The 16,813-nt window shown below is 41.3% G+C and overlaps 3 protein-coding genes across 3 annotated transcripts in view; 2 read left to right on the forward strand and 1 right to left on the reverse strand.

Moving 5' to 3' along the window:
- LOC114308592 (1-aminocyclopropane-1-carboxylate oxidase homolog 1) overlaps positions 1-16,813 on the reverse strand; it is a 159,022-nt gene that overhangs the window by 71,667 nt on the left and 70,542 nt on the right. The gene's annotated exons all lie outside the window — the stretch shown is intronic.
- Positions 1-16,813, forward strand: part of LOC114311358 (uncharacterized) — a 218,702-nt gene that overhangs the window by 67,479 nt on the left and 134,410 nt on the right. The window lies entirely within an intron of this gene.
- On the forward strand, positions 8,962-15,066 carry LOC145793866 (phosphatidylinositol-3-phosphatase myotubularin-1-like). Its single transcript, XM_082876748.1, has 5 exons — positions 8,962-8,997; positions 9,832-9,906; positions 10,024-10,095; positions 10,845-10,914; positions 14,794-15,066. Exons 1-5 carry the CDS (start codon positions 8,962-8,964, stop codon positions 14,841-14,843), a joined length of 303 nt encoding a protein of 100 aa, XP_082732874.1. The 3' UTR covers positions 14,844-15,066.

Below are 16,813 nucleotides of genomic sequence, written 5' to 3' on the forward strand. Positions count from 1 at the left end.
GCATCACCATTTTGTTTTGTGTTTGTCTTTTCGTTTTGTTTTGAGTCTGTTTCTACCAAGGAGCCAGTAACACCAAAAGATTTGAATGAAACAGCAGTAATTTTTGCACTTCTGTGTTCGCTTCTGCCGTGTGCTAGTTGTGACGGAATCTGAATGAAATGGCAGTGCATTCCACCTGCTCTCTTGTGCCCCAAAAATCATTACATTGACCTGAGTTTTTTAAAAAACTTTTTGAACTCTGCGATGAAAATGAAGAGGAAGGAATTCCTCGGGATTTGCAAAACTTGATCAATTGAGAGAAAGAGAGACATGCTAAGCCCTTAATGATTGGAATCATGCTTGTTAGTGTGAGTACTGAGAAGGACCCTGGCTTGATCCAGACTGGTTTCACACTATCTTCAGCGCGGGCGATTTGTCGCTTTCTTGAAAACTTTCAAAAACAAAATATTTTGCGCGGTCCTGTGAAGACCTGTGTGGAATCGCTCCTGAGATCGTGCAGCCTAGGGTCGCTCTCAGCCTCGAGACTCAACCCCTTTGCTTCCAAACCTTGAACTTGAATTCAGAAGGTTCAACGGTCAACCGCCATGTGAGGTCTGTGTGGCCGGATTTGAAGCAGCCCCCGAACAAGAGGCAAGAAAGTCAGATCCAGAAGATCAGATGTCATCAAAAAAAGCTTGCAAAGCAAAACAGCAGCCATTCTCCTGGATTCAGATGACTTCAGGATCTCAAAACCATTTGACATGGACAAAGCTACACTTTTACCCTTGAGAGGCTCGCTGGGCCGAAAACCCGGAAGGGCGACCCAGGCAAAAGTTAGAGCAAGAGAAAAATACAAAAAAGAAGCAAAAAAATGCAAAAGAAAAGAAAAAAAAGAAGAACAAAAAAGAAATATGCAAAGAAAAGAACAAAAAAGAAAATGCAAAGAAAAGAAATGAAAAGAAAAGAAGAACAAAGCTCGCAAGGTCGAAAACCCGCAACGGGCGCCTTGGCAAAAGTTAGAGCCTGAAAATGAGAGGTTAATACCCGAGTGTACCTTAACCCCGAACTACGTGAGGCTTGATTCCCATCCTTGGGATACGTAGGCAACTTCATTCTGAAGTCCAGCCCTAAAACACTTCAAATTCGATCATGTCCATGTAATGGTTCTGATAATCTTTGCTTTCTCTGTATCCGAGAGTTCGGTTGCAATCATCGTTTCGAGGACTGATTATAATGCGCTGCGGTGCCATTCACACAAGGGGTAACTTTCCGTTGCCATTCAATGCACTGCGGTGCCATTCACACAAGGGGTAACTTTCCGTTGCCATTCAATGCGCTGCGGTGCCGTCCAAACAAGGGGCAACTTTCCGTTGCCATTCAATGCGCCGCGGCGCCGTTCAAACAAGGGGCAACTTTTCGTTGCCATGCAGTGTCCTTCAGACAAGGGGCAATTTTCCATTGCTATGGATCCGAGGTTGTGCATCTCGAGAGTAGGTTCCGTACTCGTTGAGCAGTGGTCGTTTGCAAAAATAGTTTTTGAGAATTTTTACGGAGGTTGACTAATCTTCTCGAAAAGTATTCCATTTTTAAAACTGGACCATTTCTTGGACCCAAAAGGGGGAAAATTTTCAGTGCTCATGGCCTGACTTGCATGATTTTAAATCAGAAAATTGAACAAGCATGTTAATCTAACTCTCATTTTGGTCAAAATTTTTTAGGAGAAAGCTAAAACAAAAAAAATGGTCAAAATGATGAACTAGGGGCACAGTTGAGTCAGGCTTCCTGTCTTTCCCATTGTCAACATACTTGCCAAGAAAGGCACTCTACTTGCCAGAAAGGCACCGTATTCGCCAGAAAAGATCACAAAAGGGCTGAAAGCTCTCTCATCCTCCAAGCAGCGAGGTATCAAGCCGAGTGCGAGGCACGAATTGGAATGGATCGAGATGCTCCATTCCCTCATCCGGCGCATCGACAGATGTCACCGAAGGAAATAGCCACGAGCTGATTATGTTGGGTGTGGGCCCGTAACTTCCTGTTCATCCATCAACCACCCGGGGGAGGGATGAAAAAATGAGAGATTGAAGAATAGAGAGATGTGCGATGAGAGAAAGAGTGAGAAAAGGGCTTTTTCAGAAAAATAGAGTTTGAGGGCCGAGTGATGTGAGGATCACAAATGAGAAAATGGTGGGAAACAATACCCGATGAAACAGGCTCCCTGTGCACGTCTGTGTGTCGTGTCTTTTGTTTTGTCTCAAATCTTGTTTTGAGTCGTCTGAGTGTTACTCGATGTGTTTAGGTTGTTTATCTTTGTTTTTCCTTTGTCGAGTCGTTTCGGCTGTATTCAGTCATAGGCCCGATACCCGGTCAAGAGCTCATTTATCAATTCAAAATAAAATCATTTCGCGTTCCGAGGGCCGTGTCGTTCTCCACATCTGTGCAAAATAAGATTTGTTCTTTCATAAAACCGCAGGGTTCAACCCAGGTCATGCGAGAACAGTAAAACCAGGACCTATTTGAAGCTATATGGGTTCCAGACTACAGAGCAAAAGAGGAAATGTCGAGCATCTGAGTTTGTTTCAACTTCAGTAAGTTCCGAGACTACATTCCGTGTGTACCTCTTCAGGTCTTGCCAATGCTCCGAAATATGAATGTGTCTCTACCTCAAGCTCAAGATCAAGTCTGCTTCAAGCCAGAATGGCGATCAAAAGTGCTCTCCCTGAGTACTATTCCCTGTCAGAGGCATCTTGGCTATATTCGCAATGAGTTCCTAGGAGACCCACTGCGACGGTGGAAACTAGAGTTCGAATGGCTGATGCCTAGAACGTAAAGGTTCGGGATTTCCGGGACTAAAGTCTGGTTTAAATACCCAGAGGCGTGTCCTCGGCTTGAAGTCTGTATGGAAGCCCCATAGGTTGAGATAGTGTGTATGCACCTCAATTCTGGATACTGAACCAACCTAGTCTGTCACCCCGTTGGAGAATGGGGAAAGTTGTGAATGTGATCAGAAAGAAAAGCGGCATCCGTGGCCTTTACATGTAGAGATTACCCTTTGTCAGCAAGAAATCATTTTACCATTCTTCCATTCGCGTGAGGCGCATTTGGATTTCGAAATCCACCTTTCCTCCTTTCACGTGAAACATATTAGGATGTGACGTTCTCCTCGGTTAAAACCTTCCCTCTCTCCGTATGAAATACGTTGAGATACGCCTGTTGGTTACACCATTGTCGTTCTCCTCGGTTAAAACCTTCCCTCTCTCCGTATGAAATACGTTGAGATACACCTGTTGGTTACACCATTGTCGTTCTCCTCGGTTAAAACCTTCCCTCTCTCCGTATGAAATACGTTGAGATACGCCTGTTGGTTACACCATTGTTATTATCCTCGATTAAAACCTTCCCTCTCTCCGTATGAAATACGTTGAGATACGCCTGTTGGTTACACCATTGTTATTCTCCTCGGTTAAAACCTTCCCTCTCTCCGTATGGAATACGTTGAGATACGCCTGTTGGTTACACCATTGTTATTCTCCTCGATTAAAACCTTCCCTCTCTCCGTATGAAATACGTTGAGATACGCCTGTTGGTTACACCAATGTTATTCTCTTCGGTTAAAACCTTCTCTTTCTCCGTATGAAATACGTTGAGATACACCTGTTGGTTACACCATTGTTTTTTTTCGAGGTTAAAACCTTCTCCCTCTCCGTATGAGATACGGTTAGGTATGCTTGCTGGTTACACCACCTTCACACCTTTCACGTGAAACGTGTTAGGATTTTGTGTTCACTTTTAGTATATCCATCATACTTGCTCACATTGTGCATCTATCACACTTTGTGTTCATTTTTAGTATATCCATCATACTTGTTCACTTTGTGTATCTATCATACTTGTTCACTTAGTGCATCTATCACACTTTGTGTTCACCCTTTTTGTGTATCAATCACACACTCTCGCTTTGTGTATCTATCATACTTGTTCACTTAGTGCATCTATCACACTTTGTGTTCACTTTTTTTGTGTATCAATCACATGTTCGCTCAGTGTATCTATCACACATGCACACTGTATTTGCAGTGAGAATTCCATAATTTTCTTACATCCTTTCTGCACGAGGTGTAGTTTGGCTCGAGTTTACTTGCTTGCCTAGCATTCGCTTAAAATGTTGCATTTATTTCGCTTAATTGCTTCATTACAGCTCTCTTTGCATGATCATGAGTCATAACCGGCTTCGCGTAGCGTATAAGTCCAACTTTCAAAACCAGCTTCGCGTAGCGTATAAGTCCAACTTTCAAAACCGGCTTCGCGTAGCGTATAAGTCCAATCTTTAAAATCTTCTTGCATACCATTTTGCATTTTGCCCCCTTTTGCCTGCGGGCACGCCTGCGGGTATATCTCTGTCTATCTTGTATGTTTGTCTAAGTCTTCGGCCTTGTCAAAAATGGGTCGTCTCTGGGCTTTGACATTCACTCCCGTCACTTGTGACTTCCGAGTTCAGTCAAAGAGGGGCAACTGTGGACACCCCATTTTTGACCGACCTTGAGACTTAGACGTCACCAGTTGAGCGCTTGGTGATGTTGCATATCGCGCTCGTTCAGAAGTCTCAGAGTCGCGGCCATGAGCCCTGCCTCCGGATTTTCGAACCCTCTTTTGTGCCTTACCTCGGTTTGCGAACCAGGCTCAGTTTTCTCTGTTTCTTTTCTTTAGGGGAGGGAGAGGTCCTGTAGACCATCTCTTAGTGGCCGTGGGCTACATTTTATGGTCATAGGCCATTTTGCCCATTTCGGAGCCCGGTTTCCGATTTTTCGGGACTGTTGGCCGTGTACCTCAGTTCGGGACCGCCTAACCATCTCCGTTTGCTCTAAATTTTGGCATACATCGTATTTGCTCCCTTTTGAGGGACACTGGGGTCAGAGAAACCCACTTCGTGGCCGAACGCCACTTTCAGTGCTTGGCAGCCCATTTTCGGGACCCCGAACTGCGTGTTTTGGCCCCCGAGGGTTCGTTTTGCATCGGTTTTCGTTCATTTTTGGCAGGTGCCTCTGTTTTATCACCAGGGAGGTCACTGGAGGGTGGGAGGCCAGCAATTATCTTGGCAACCAGTTATATTCCATTTTCGCCCTCCGACACCCGTTTTTCGCACTTCCGAGCCAATGTTGAACACCTTGGGGCCACTTTCTTCAACCCCAAACCACATATTTGTGTTGTACACACATGGGAGGACCCTAAAGGTTTATGGCCGGCCACTAATTCCATTTGACCCTTTTGAACCCCTCTTGAAATTGGCTTGTTCTCTCTCCTGTTTTAGAATTTCCAAATTCGAACCACAGGGTTGTGATGAGGAGACCTGGGAGGCCACCTTTTTATGGTGGCCAGCCACTAATTATTCTTGACCTTTTTGACCCCTAGCCGGCCGGCTAGGGGGGGTGGCCGGCCGGCCACCTGCAACAAAAATAGGTGGCCGGCCATGTTCCTCTCTCCTTCCACTTTACAGCTGTATAGCTGTTTCCCCCAAAAAATATCTATATCCGGGGGATGTTTTGTGGGGGAACAAAGAGCTTGATTTTCCCCTACACTTTGCTAGACTCTTCTCTCCCTCTCTCTTGGATATTGCTGGCCTCCCAACTCTAGAAAGAGGGTTACAAGAGTTGCTTGGAGCATATACATACATATCACCCCATTTCCTTCAAGTTTTGGGCTCCATTTCTTCATCATCTTCAAGCTCTACCATCACCACTCCATTCCAGCAGCAAAGGAGGGGATTCCAGCAGCTTAGAGTCACCAAATCTGGTCCAAGAAGCAACAAAAGTGTTGGTCTTCGAAGGTAAGTCCAATTGCCCTCTTTTCTAGCTCATTTTTGCACCATCTCTAAGCCATATATGCTTATTGATTTGAGCTCCGACCAAAACTGAAAAGGTCATTTTTTTGAGTTCATTTTCTTGTTTCATTAAGGGCTCAACCCTGTTTGAGGCACCCATATTGCACTTGCTTCAATATCCCCTTGAATGTCAATTTTCTTGCATGCTTTGGCAACCCATTATGCTTCCATTTTTGGGCGTTTTACAGTTCTGTAAATAGGCTTATTTTGAGCCCCTCTTCAATATTGAAGAAGGGCTCATCACTTTTTGGGACCTCCATATGTCACTTCATGTTATATCTCTCTTTTGGTCCCCATTTTTGCATGCTTTGGCAGCCTATCATGCTTCTGTTTTTGGTCTTTTTACAGGCCTAGAGATAGCATTATTTTGACCTTATTAACATGTTTCATTAAGGGTCTTTGGCAATTTGTGGAATATTTTGCATACTTCATGTTATAGCCTCTTTTGAGCCTCATTTTGCATTGCATTTCTAGCATGTTTGTATACTGTTTTTGGGTTTTTACAGTTCTGTAAATATGCTTATTTTTGGTCCCTCTTCAATGTTTTAGAAGGGAATTTTTCAGTTTGGGCTGTGCATATACCACTTGCCTCTTTAGCCACCTTTTGGCCCTTTTTCTTGCATAAGAACTTAGCCTTATCTATGTTTGTTTTTGAGGTTTTTACAGTTCTGTGAAAGTGCTTATTTTTGGTCCCTCTTCAATGTTGTAGAAGGTCCCTAACCTGTTTGGGGTCAGGAGCTGTGAGTTGCTTCATAACCTCATGTTTAGGGCCATTTTCGCATGCCATTGTTGCCCTATCTTTGCTTGCTGTTTGGCCATGATTTGTACTAGAAAAATACTGATTTTGAGGCTGCCTTGCTTCTGTCTTTTCATTCCATGTACCAATTATGCTTGCTTTGTATAGCTGTAAGCCATTTCATGTGCCTAATTTTGCATTTCAGGAGAGATTCCATGCATCGGGTGTACTTTCGCCTCATTTCGGGACTGTTTTCCCCCACATTTCAGTTCTGAAATTCCATTAGCATGTTTGCATACCATTCCATGTCATTTGCATTGCGCATGTCATTGCCTCGGTTTGCGTGCCTATGTGCACGCATTTCGAGGCACTTCATTTTCATCCATCGACCTCTTATGTGAGTGTGGCTGAGGCTCTCTCATGTTAGTGTAAGTCCATGTTGCATTCTATATGCCATTTTAGCCATATTGCATTGCATATGCCATTGTCTCGGTTTGCGTACCCGTGTGCACGCATTTCGAGGCACTTCATTTTCATTCATCGGCCTCTTATGTGAGTGTGGCTGAGGCTCTCTCATGTTAGTATAAGTCCATGTTGCATTCTATATTCCATTCCATGTCATTTACAATGCGCATGTCATTTTCTCGATTTGCGTGCCCGGGTGCATGCATTTCGAGACATCTCTTTTTCACAGCATAGTGCATACTAGGTTGTATCTTAGATCGCATTCATGCATTTCCTCGGTTTGCGTGCCCGGGTGCACGCATTTCGAGGCATCTCTTTTTCATAACATTGTGCATACTAGGCTGTATCTTAATTGCATTCATGCATATCATGCATATTGCATCGTGTTCGGGATAGGAGTTAGCCCAGGCACGGGAAACGAGGTACGTTCTGTACTCCGAGTGGCGGAACGCGTCTCAATTCCCTAGTCACCGACACTCCGGATCATCCATGATGGAGTTGGGTTTTTGTTGTGTTTCTACGTGCATTCATTCTATATTGAGCTGCACATTTCGACTCCTCTGCCATCATGCATTGATATGCGTGATTGGTGGCACGAGGATCGAGGCATGCATATATCTGTGAAAATACATTGCCATGCCCCTTTCCTGCTCTCTGTTGCAGCAAAATGAAGAATCAGCAACTTCTTGGAGTTTGGCGCGCATTTCAAGAACAGGTGTAAACAGAGGCTAATTGGGGCATCCCAGTGGATTTCCGCGCAAGGCGGCCCAGACATGCATCATTCATCAGGAGCAAGGCAATCCCTGGCTTGCACGCCACACTACAACAAAAATAGTCTTTAGAGACGAAAACTAATGACGAATTTTTTTTTGGTCACGAAATATGTATCTTTTAATGATGAAAATCATATTTCGTCTCCAAATATATCATTTTTAGAGACAAAAATAAAATTTCGTCACCAATCTAAATCATAATAAAAAAAATAGGTGACGAAATTATATTTCGTCATTATTTATATTTTTTTTGTAACCAAATATCTTCCCGCTAATATTTTCGGTGGGCGCCAAAATTAATAGACTTTTGATGACGAAAAAATTTGTCACAAATTATAAAATTATTAATGACAAATATATTTTTGTCACCAATAATTTGGTGATATTTTAATATCATTTAGTGACAAAACTATTTTTGTGGCCAATATTTTTATCTTTGGTGAAGAAATAATTTTGTCACCAAAATATAATTTAGTCACTAAATATTTTAGGGGAAATAAAAATGTTTTGTTACAATCGGTTCCTTTTCTCAATCACACACAATCATTTCTCGGTTCAAACCTATTTCTCACACACACACACACACACACACACACACACACACACACACACACACACACGTTATACACAGGGCCCTCACCGCCGCTGCTCACATTGGATCAACCCACCGCCGCTCTACCATTTCCGACAGCCCTCACCGCCGACAGCCCTCACCGCCGACAGCCCTCACTACCGCCGCTGTTAGCCCCCTCCTTTCCTCACCGCCGCTGCTGTGCCGATCGGAGAACACCGTTGTTAGTCTCTCTCTCTCTCTCTCTCTCTCTCTCTCTCTCTCTCTCTCTCTCTATGCTTAAAGGCTGTGGGTGATTTTGGTTGTTGATTACTTTTTAATTTACTCAAAATGAAAATTTTATGAGTGTTTTGATCAATTCGATGTAAAAAGAAAATGAAATTTTGGTTGATTTTTTGTGTTAGTTTTGATTTGATCCCTTCTGGCATTAGGGTTTAGTTGGAATGTCATCAATTTTTTGCAAATTTATTTACTTTAGAGGTTATCTCTACTGATATCTGAGGCTGTGGGTGATTTTGGTTGTTAATTACAATTTAATTTATAGGAAATTGGGGTTATGATTATGGGTGCTTCGATGGATTTGACGGGACTGATCAGTGTAAAAGAAAATGAAAAATTGGTTTAATTATGTGTTAGTTTTGATTTTATCCCCCTTCTGGCATTAGGGTTTAATTGGAATGTACTCAGATTTTTGTAAATTTATTTACTTGAGATTTTGTTATATTGATGGGACTTTAGTTTTGATTTAATGGTTTATCTCTTTATTTAGAGTTTGTAAGTTTTAGAATTTTATAGGATATGAATCATAAAATGAAAAGAATGTTGTTACGGATCTATAGTCCTGCCCTATATATTATAGGTTGTTTGTCGCACTCCATTTTTTGACTTAAAATGATGTTCTTTTGCCCTAGAAGTCTCATCTCGGCAGACCTTGTGGTTAACTTTGCCTTCTCTCATCATATAACTCAAATCACCTTAGTTTGCATACATTCATACATATATACATGCCCTTGGTGGTTGCACTGTAGCTTCAAAAGTTTGATACTGATAGACATATCTCATGTCCCAGCTCTATAGGACTTGAATGGAAAATTTAATACCCAGAATAGAGGGAAAACAATGCAGCTGTTATGATCTGCTGTTCTATTCCAAGAATCAAAATGTTATGTTGTCATCTGTTGAGCAAAGTAATGACAGTTTTATGTTTGCTTTTGCACAAAATTGTATGCTGTGTATCTTTTTCCATACGATGCAATATGAATTTATGAACAAATCATACAATTTTCACAACACTTGCACAATGAACTAGATTAAAACAACATTTTGACTACTTTTTTGTTCTTTCTATCACTTTATTTGGCTATTGGCTATTGGCTATTGGCTATGTCACCATATGGATAAGGCTTAGTGAGTTTATGAAGTTTGGTTCCAGGGATATGGTGTTGTTCTTGTTAATACTGATGAAGCAGGTACCTTGTTTGTGACAAATTATCGTCTTCTTTTTCTGGTAAGTGATGCGCATTATATTTTCTATTACAAATTGTTGTCTTCTTTTTCTTTTTAATTTGTTATAAGCAGTTGTTTAACTCCAATAGTTGAATAACATTTTTCCTTACTTTTCAAGAGTGAGGGATCCAGAAATATTATTGTTGTTGGCACTATTCCGCTAGCTGCAATTGAGAAGTTCAACAAAATTGTGAGTCTGATCCCTATTTCCTTTTTAATGAACTTTTGTCTTCTTCTTCTTCTTCTTCTTCTTCTTCTTCTTCTTCTTCTTCTCTTCGTGTTCATGATGCATGATCTTCATTCGCTTATAAAAAGAAAAAGAAAAAAACAGGATCTTTATTCTTCAAATCTGTCACTCTGTCAGAGAACCAGAGTTGGTTTTGCAGTGCTAGGGAGTTAGTATGAGAGTGTTTTGAGGAATGAAATTAGGGTTCATGAGGAGCTATTTAATTTATTTATTGAAAACATAGTTGTTAAAACCAGGCCAGGATGGTAGTCTGATTCTCTGATCGGGTAAATGGGGTCCAACAGTCTTAGCATACGATTGACTTGGATATAATATATATATATATATATATTTTATTGCTTATTTATTTATTTAAATTATAGATACATTGAGTGAGTATTAAGATTGAGGGTAATGCTGGGAAAATGGAGACCAAATTTTACGTTAGTTATTGCATTTGATAGATAATGCTGAATTAGGACTCATTTAACCAACCTTAAATAGATGAGTGGAGGCTTTGCTGAGTTGAATTATGTGTGTTTACTCTAATAAAACTTGGCAATTATGCTTTGCACCTTGTACCTGCATTTTTGTAATTGTTGGCCAACTTCAAATTCTTCTCATTGTTCAAAATTGGGCAAGCCTTAATTATTTATCTTTCTTTGAGTATAAAATGATTAAATCTTCATATTTGTTGCTTTGTTGGGAGGTAGGCTATGAAGCTTCCATCAGCACCTCGGCAGTCTGACAGGACTCCATCACGGCGACTTCTCCAGGTCATAGGTACATTATTTTACAAATTGCTCGTTTGATTTCTTTGTCTTTAGTTCACTTTTTTTGGAGGTCAAGGTTTAACACATATGATTTCAATAATGTTTGTATTTGTTGGATTGAGATTGAATAGAAATGCTAGACTGAATGATGTTTGGAAACTTTTGGAATAGAAGCGTCTATTGTATGTAGGCATATTGATTGTTGGAATGGTGAAGGTTCTGGAAGTGATTTCAGTATTGGAGGCGGTTTAAGTGACAAGAGTGGAAATCAGTTTTCCTTTTTTTTTTTTTCAAAATAAAAAAATCTGTGTTCCCCTCTCCTTGTTACTTGTAAGCAAGAATTAGTTGATGCTGTGAAGGTTCACGGTTGTGGTTGGGGTGGTTGATGGTATTAAAGGTAGTTCTGGTTGCAATGGGTGGATTTTGATGCGGTCTGGTAATGGGAAAGTGGTGGTGTTATGGTAAAGATGGTTTTGGTATTTAAAGCTAATATGTAGTGGAAGGAAGTTTTGATAGTTCATAGTCTTGGCCAAGAATTGTGATTGGATTTTTAAGAACATGCTTTGGGAAATCTCATCAGCTGTAGTAGGTCCAAAATTTTGTGTACAATGGAGTAAGGGTCCTTGAACTTGGAATGATTAAACAAACTTATTTACGCCATGTGCGTAAATGTAATAACTCAAAGATAATAACTAGTTGATTATGTGATTCATATTCCTAGTTAGCTTGGCAAGCCATGTGCGTCAATTTAAAAAGACTATTAAGTTTCGCCATCGTATGCAAAATTGTATGTTATGTTGTCATCGTATGCAAAATCGTGCAACAGCCACGAGATGGCCCAGGAAGCACCTCAAACACCTCGGGACAGACCAATGTGAGTTGTGAAAACTTACGGAACTAGCACGGGACTCCCGGTTTGAAAACTAAGTCCAAAAATGCACTTTTCCACACTTAAGCTTGAAAATGGGCCTTCGGGGGCCAAAATCGTGCAACAGCCACGAGACGGCCCAGGGAACACCTCAAACACCTCGGGAGGGACCAATGTGAGTTATGGAAACTAACGGAACTAGCATGGGACTCTCGGTTTGAAAAGTAAGTCCAAAATTGTACTTTTTTACACTTAAGCTTGAAAATAGGTCTTCGAGGGCCAAAATCGTGCAACAGCCACGAGACGGCCTGGGAAACACCTCAAACACCTCGGGATGAACCAATATGAGCTGTGAAAACTTACGGAACTAGCACGGGACTCCCGGTTTGAAAACTAAGTCCAAAAATGCACTTTTTCACACTTAAGCTTGAAAATAGACCTTCGGGGGCCAAAATCGTGCAACAGCCACGAGACGACCTGGGAAACACCTCAAACACCTCGGGATGGACCAATGCGAGTTGTGAAAACTTACGGAACTAACACGAGACTCCCGGTTTGAAAACTAAGTCCAAAAATGCACTTTTCCACACTTAAGCTTGAAAATAGGCTTCGGGAGCCAAAATCGTGCAAAAGCCACGAGATGGCCCGTGAAACACCTCAAACACCTCGGGACGGACCAATGTGAGTTGTGAAAACTTACGGAACTAGCACGGGACTCCCAGTTTGAAAACTAAGTCCAAAAATGCACTTTTCCACACTTAAGATTGAAAATAGGCCTTCGGGGGCCAAACTCGTGCAACAGCCACGAGACGGCCCAGGGAACACCTCAAACACCTCGGGAGGGACCAATGTGAGTTATGGAAACTAATGGAACTAGCATGGGACTCTCGGTTTGAAAAGTAAGTCCAAAAATGTACTTTTTTACACTTAAGCTTGAAAATAGGCCTTCGGGGGCCAAAATCGTGCAACAGCCATGAGACGGCCTGGGAAACACCTCAAACACCTCGGCATGAACCAATGTGAGTTGTGAAAACTTACGGAACTAGCACGGGACTCCCGGTTTGAAAACTAAGTCCAAAAATGCACTTTTTCACACTTAAGCTTGAAAATAGACCTTCGGGGGCCAAAATCGTGCAACAGCCACGAGACGACCCGGGAAACACCTCAAACACCTCGGGATGGACCAATGCGAGTTGTGAAAACTTACAGAACTAACACGAGACTCCCGGTTTGAAAACTAAGTCCAAAAATGCACTTTTCCACACTTAAGCTTGAAAATAGGCCTTCGGGATCCAAAATCGTGCAAAAGCCACGAGATGGCCCGTGAAACACCTCAAACACCTCGGGACGGACCAATGTGAGTTGTGAAAACTTACGGAACTAGCACGGGACTCCCAGTTTGAAAACTAAGTCCAAAAATGCACTTTTCCACACTTAAGTTTGAAAATAGGCCTTCGGGGGCCAAAATCGTGCAACAGCCACGAGACGGCCTGGGAAACACCTCAAACACCTTGGGATGAACCAATGTGAGTTGTGAAAACTTACGGAACTAGCACGGGACTCCCGGTTTGAAAACTAAGTCCAAAAATGCACTTTTTCACACTTAAGCTTGAAAATAGACCTTCGGGGGCCAAAATCGTGCAACAGCCACGAGACGACCCGGGAAACACCTCAAACACCTCGGGATGGACCAATGCGAGTTGTGAAAACTTACGGAACTAACACGAGACTCCCGGTTTGAAAACTAAGTCCAAAAATGCACTTTTCCACACTTAAGCTTGAAAATTGGCCTTCGGGATCCAAAATCGTGCAAAAGCCACGAGATGGCCCGTGAAACACCTCAAACACCTCGGGACGGACCAATGTGAGTTGTGAAAACTTACGGAACTAGCACGGGACTCCCAGTTTGAAAACTAAGTCCAAAAATGCACTTTTCCACACTTAAGTTTGAAAATAGGCCTTCGGGGGCCAAACTCGTGCAACAGCCACGAGACGGCCCAGGGAACACCTCAAACACCTCGGGAGGGACCAATGTGAGTTATGGAAACTAACGGAACTAGCATGGGACTCTCGGTTTGAAAAGTAAGTCCAAAAATGTACTTTTTTACACTTAAGCTTGAAAATAGGCCTTCGGGGGCCAAAATCATGCAACAGCCACGAGACGGCCTGGGAAACACCTCAAACACCTCGGGATGAACCAATGTGAGTTGTGAAAACTTACGGAATTAGCACGGGACTCCCGGTTTGAAAACTAAGTCCAAAAATGCACTTTTTCACACTTAAGCTTGAAAATAGACCTTCGGGGGCCAAAATCGTGCAACAGCCACGAGACGACCCGGGAAACACCTCAAACACCTCAGGATGGACCAATGCGAGTTGTGAAAACTTACGGAACTAGCACGGGACTCCCGGTTTGAAAACTAAGTCCAAAAATGCACTTTTTCACACTTAAGCTTGAAAATAGACCTTCGGGGGCCAAAATCGTGCAACAGCCACGAGACGGCCCAGGGAACACCTCAAACACCTCGGGAGGGACCAATGTGAGTTATGGAAACTAACGGAACTAGCACAGGACTCGCAGCTTGAAAAGTAAGTCCAAAAATGCACGTTTTTACACTTAAGCTTGAAAATAGGCCTTCGGAGGCCAAAATCGTGCAACAGCCACGAGACGGCCCGGGAAACACCTCAAACACATCGGGATGGACCAATGTAAGTTGTGAAAACTTACGGAACTAGCATGGGACTCCTGGTTTGAAAACTAAGCCCAAAAATGCACTTTTTCACACTTGAGCTTGAGACCTTCGGGGGCCAAAATCGTGCAACAGCCACGAGACGGCCCGGGAAACACCTCAAACACCTCGGGATGGACCAATGTGAGTTGTGGAAACTTATGGAACTAGCACGGGACTCTCGGTTTGAAAACTAAGTCCAAAAATGCATGTTAAATTGTATATGTTATGGATAAGATAATAATTGTCTAACTGACATTTTTTTTTTTTTTTGTGTTTCATTTTTTTGCAGATTCGAGATTTGATATGGACGTGTTTGGTAATTTGGAGGGCCGATGGTAGCTCATTTTGTGTTTTTGTTCATATTACCTTACATGTATTTTGGTTGTGTTGTAAATTTTATATTTTTGTTAGTATTACGGGGCATGTTTGGTAATCCGCCCTTGATATTTTATTTTTGTTGATATTAGTAGACATGTTTTTTGTTGGATATTAGGAGATATGTTTGGTAATCTGCATACGGTTGATATTATATTTTTGTGGATATTAGTAGACATTTTTTGTGGATATTTGGAGACATGTTTATAATCTGAATGCAGTTCATATTGTATTTTTGTGGATAGTGCTAAAATTCGATTGTGATGATTATGAAAATGAACAGATTTTTGTATTGATTTGTAATAGATATTTTATTGAACAGGTTATTGAAATGCGCAGGGAATTGTTACTGAAAAGAAAAAATTTCGGAAGAAAATAGTACCTCCATTTTCAAAATTTTTAATTTTTATTAGTGACGAAATAAAAAATGTCGCTATTAGTTTTAAAAAAACATGACGAATAATTTTGTCACTAATGATATAGTACGAAATCAAAAATTTCATCATATTTGCTGAATATTTCGTCGCTAAATTGAAATATTTGGTGACAAAATATTTTTTGTCATTGAATAAATTTTTTTTTTGCTCATTTTAGTGACGAATTTTTTTATCACCTTAATCCATATCATTGGTGAGGAAAACTTTCGTCACTAAAATATATTTGGTGACGAAATATTTCGTCGCAAAAAATAATTAAAATAAAATATTATTTAGTTTTGGTGACAAAATTGGTGCCTTAGAGGACGAAAAATTCAACATTTGGAGACGAAACATTTTGTCGCCAAAAATGAAAAATAGGTGACGAAACTGTTTTTCGTCACCAGGTACTTTTTGTGACGACGTATAGGCCACGAACGTGGTGACAAATTTTTTTCGTCACAGATCACTTTAGTGACGAAATTTTGATGTTTGGAGACAAAATCAATCTGTCACCAAAGACCTTTTTTGTTGTAGTGCCAGTTTTACAGTTTTCTTAGTTAATTTGATTAATTAATTAGGAATTTGTATATTATTCAGACTGTAATATTTGGACTGTATTATTCTTTCATTTGGGACTGTATATTTATTTGGACCCTCTGCGCGAGGGCATAACTGTAATAAGTGTGCGTGTGTGTGTATTGTATGTCTTCCAACCCCACGTCTTTCTCCCTTTTATTTATCCGCTTATGATGTTTAAATTAGGGCATATTTCAATTAGCATACAGTATGATAGCATGTTTGCATTCATTCATCTGTATTGCATGCACCGGGCTCGGCGCATCATACTAACTGCATCGTACTTTCAATTCCAAATTGAATACATGTTAGTTGTAGCATTTCATATGCCATGTTTAGAATAGCCGAGCCTGCTATAGTTTGCATTCTTGTATGTGTTGCATTAGGCATTTTTGTATACTTAGGATCATGCATGATTTCTAAAATAGTTTCTATTTCGGCTTGGAGTACTCGGTAAGTTATATGTTTTAGCATCCTTGCATGCGTGTGAGTGAATGCCATGAATAGCATGCTTACCATGAGGATAATTGCTTATGTGATATAACTGCCTGAATGCCTGTGGGTGAAGGTTGGGTTATTTGGATTGGAACAAATCACCAAATGTTTTAAGCCCACTAGATAGTGGCAAAACCATCTTTTCCTAAGCCCACCTGCAGGTGGCAAAATCTGCGTTTTAAGCCTACTTGCGAGTAGCAAACCATCTTTCAAAAACAAACATGAAATGTTTTGTTCCAATTCAGGCGACCCAGTCTATACTTATATGCTGTGTGCATCACATAGTAACCTAGGCTAATAACCGGATTAAGAACACACAATGTTTTCAAAATTTGATATCATGGTTAGTAGAGGCCGATCTTTGATCGGGCGAGCGGGGGTGCTCACGAAGTGACCTTCTCCAATCGTACCCAAGTTCCCGAGCCGAGGCAACTTTGGTGATGA

The sequence above is a fragment of the Camellia sinensis genome, chromosome 6 (assembly GCF_055761805.1).
Source record: "Camellia sinensis isolate YWXY chromosome 6, ASM5576180v1, whole genome shotgun sequence".
Lineage (NCBI taxonomy): Eukaryota > Viridiplantae > Streptophyta > Magnoliopsida > Ericales > Theaceae > Camellia > Camellia sinensis.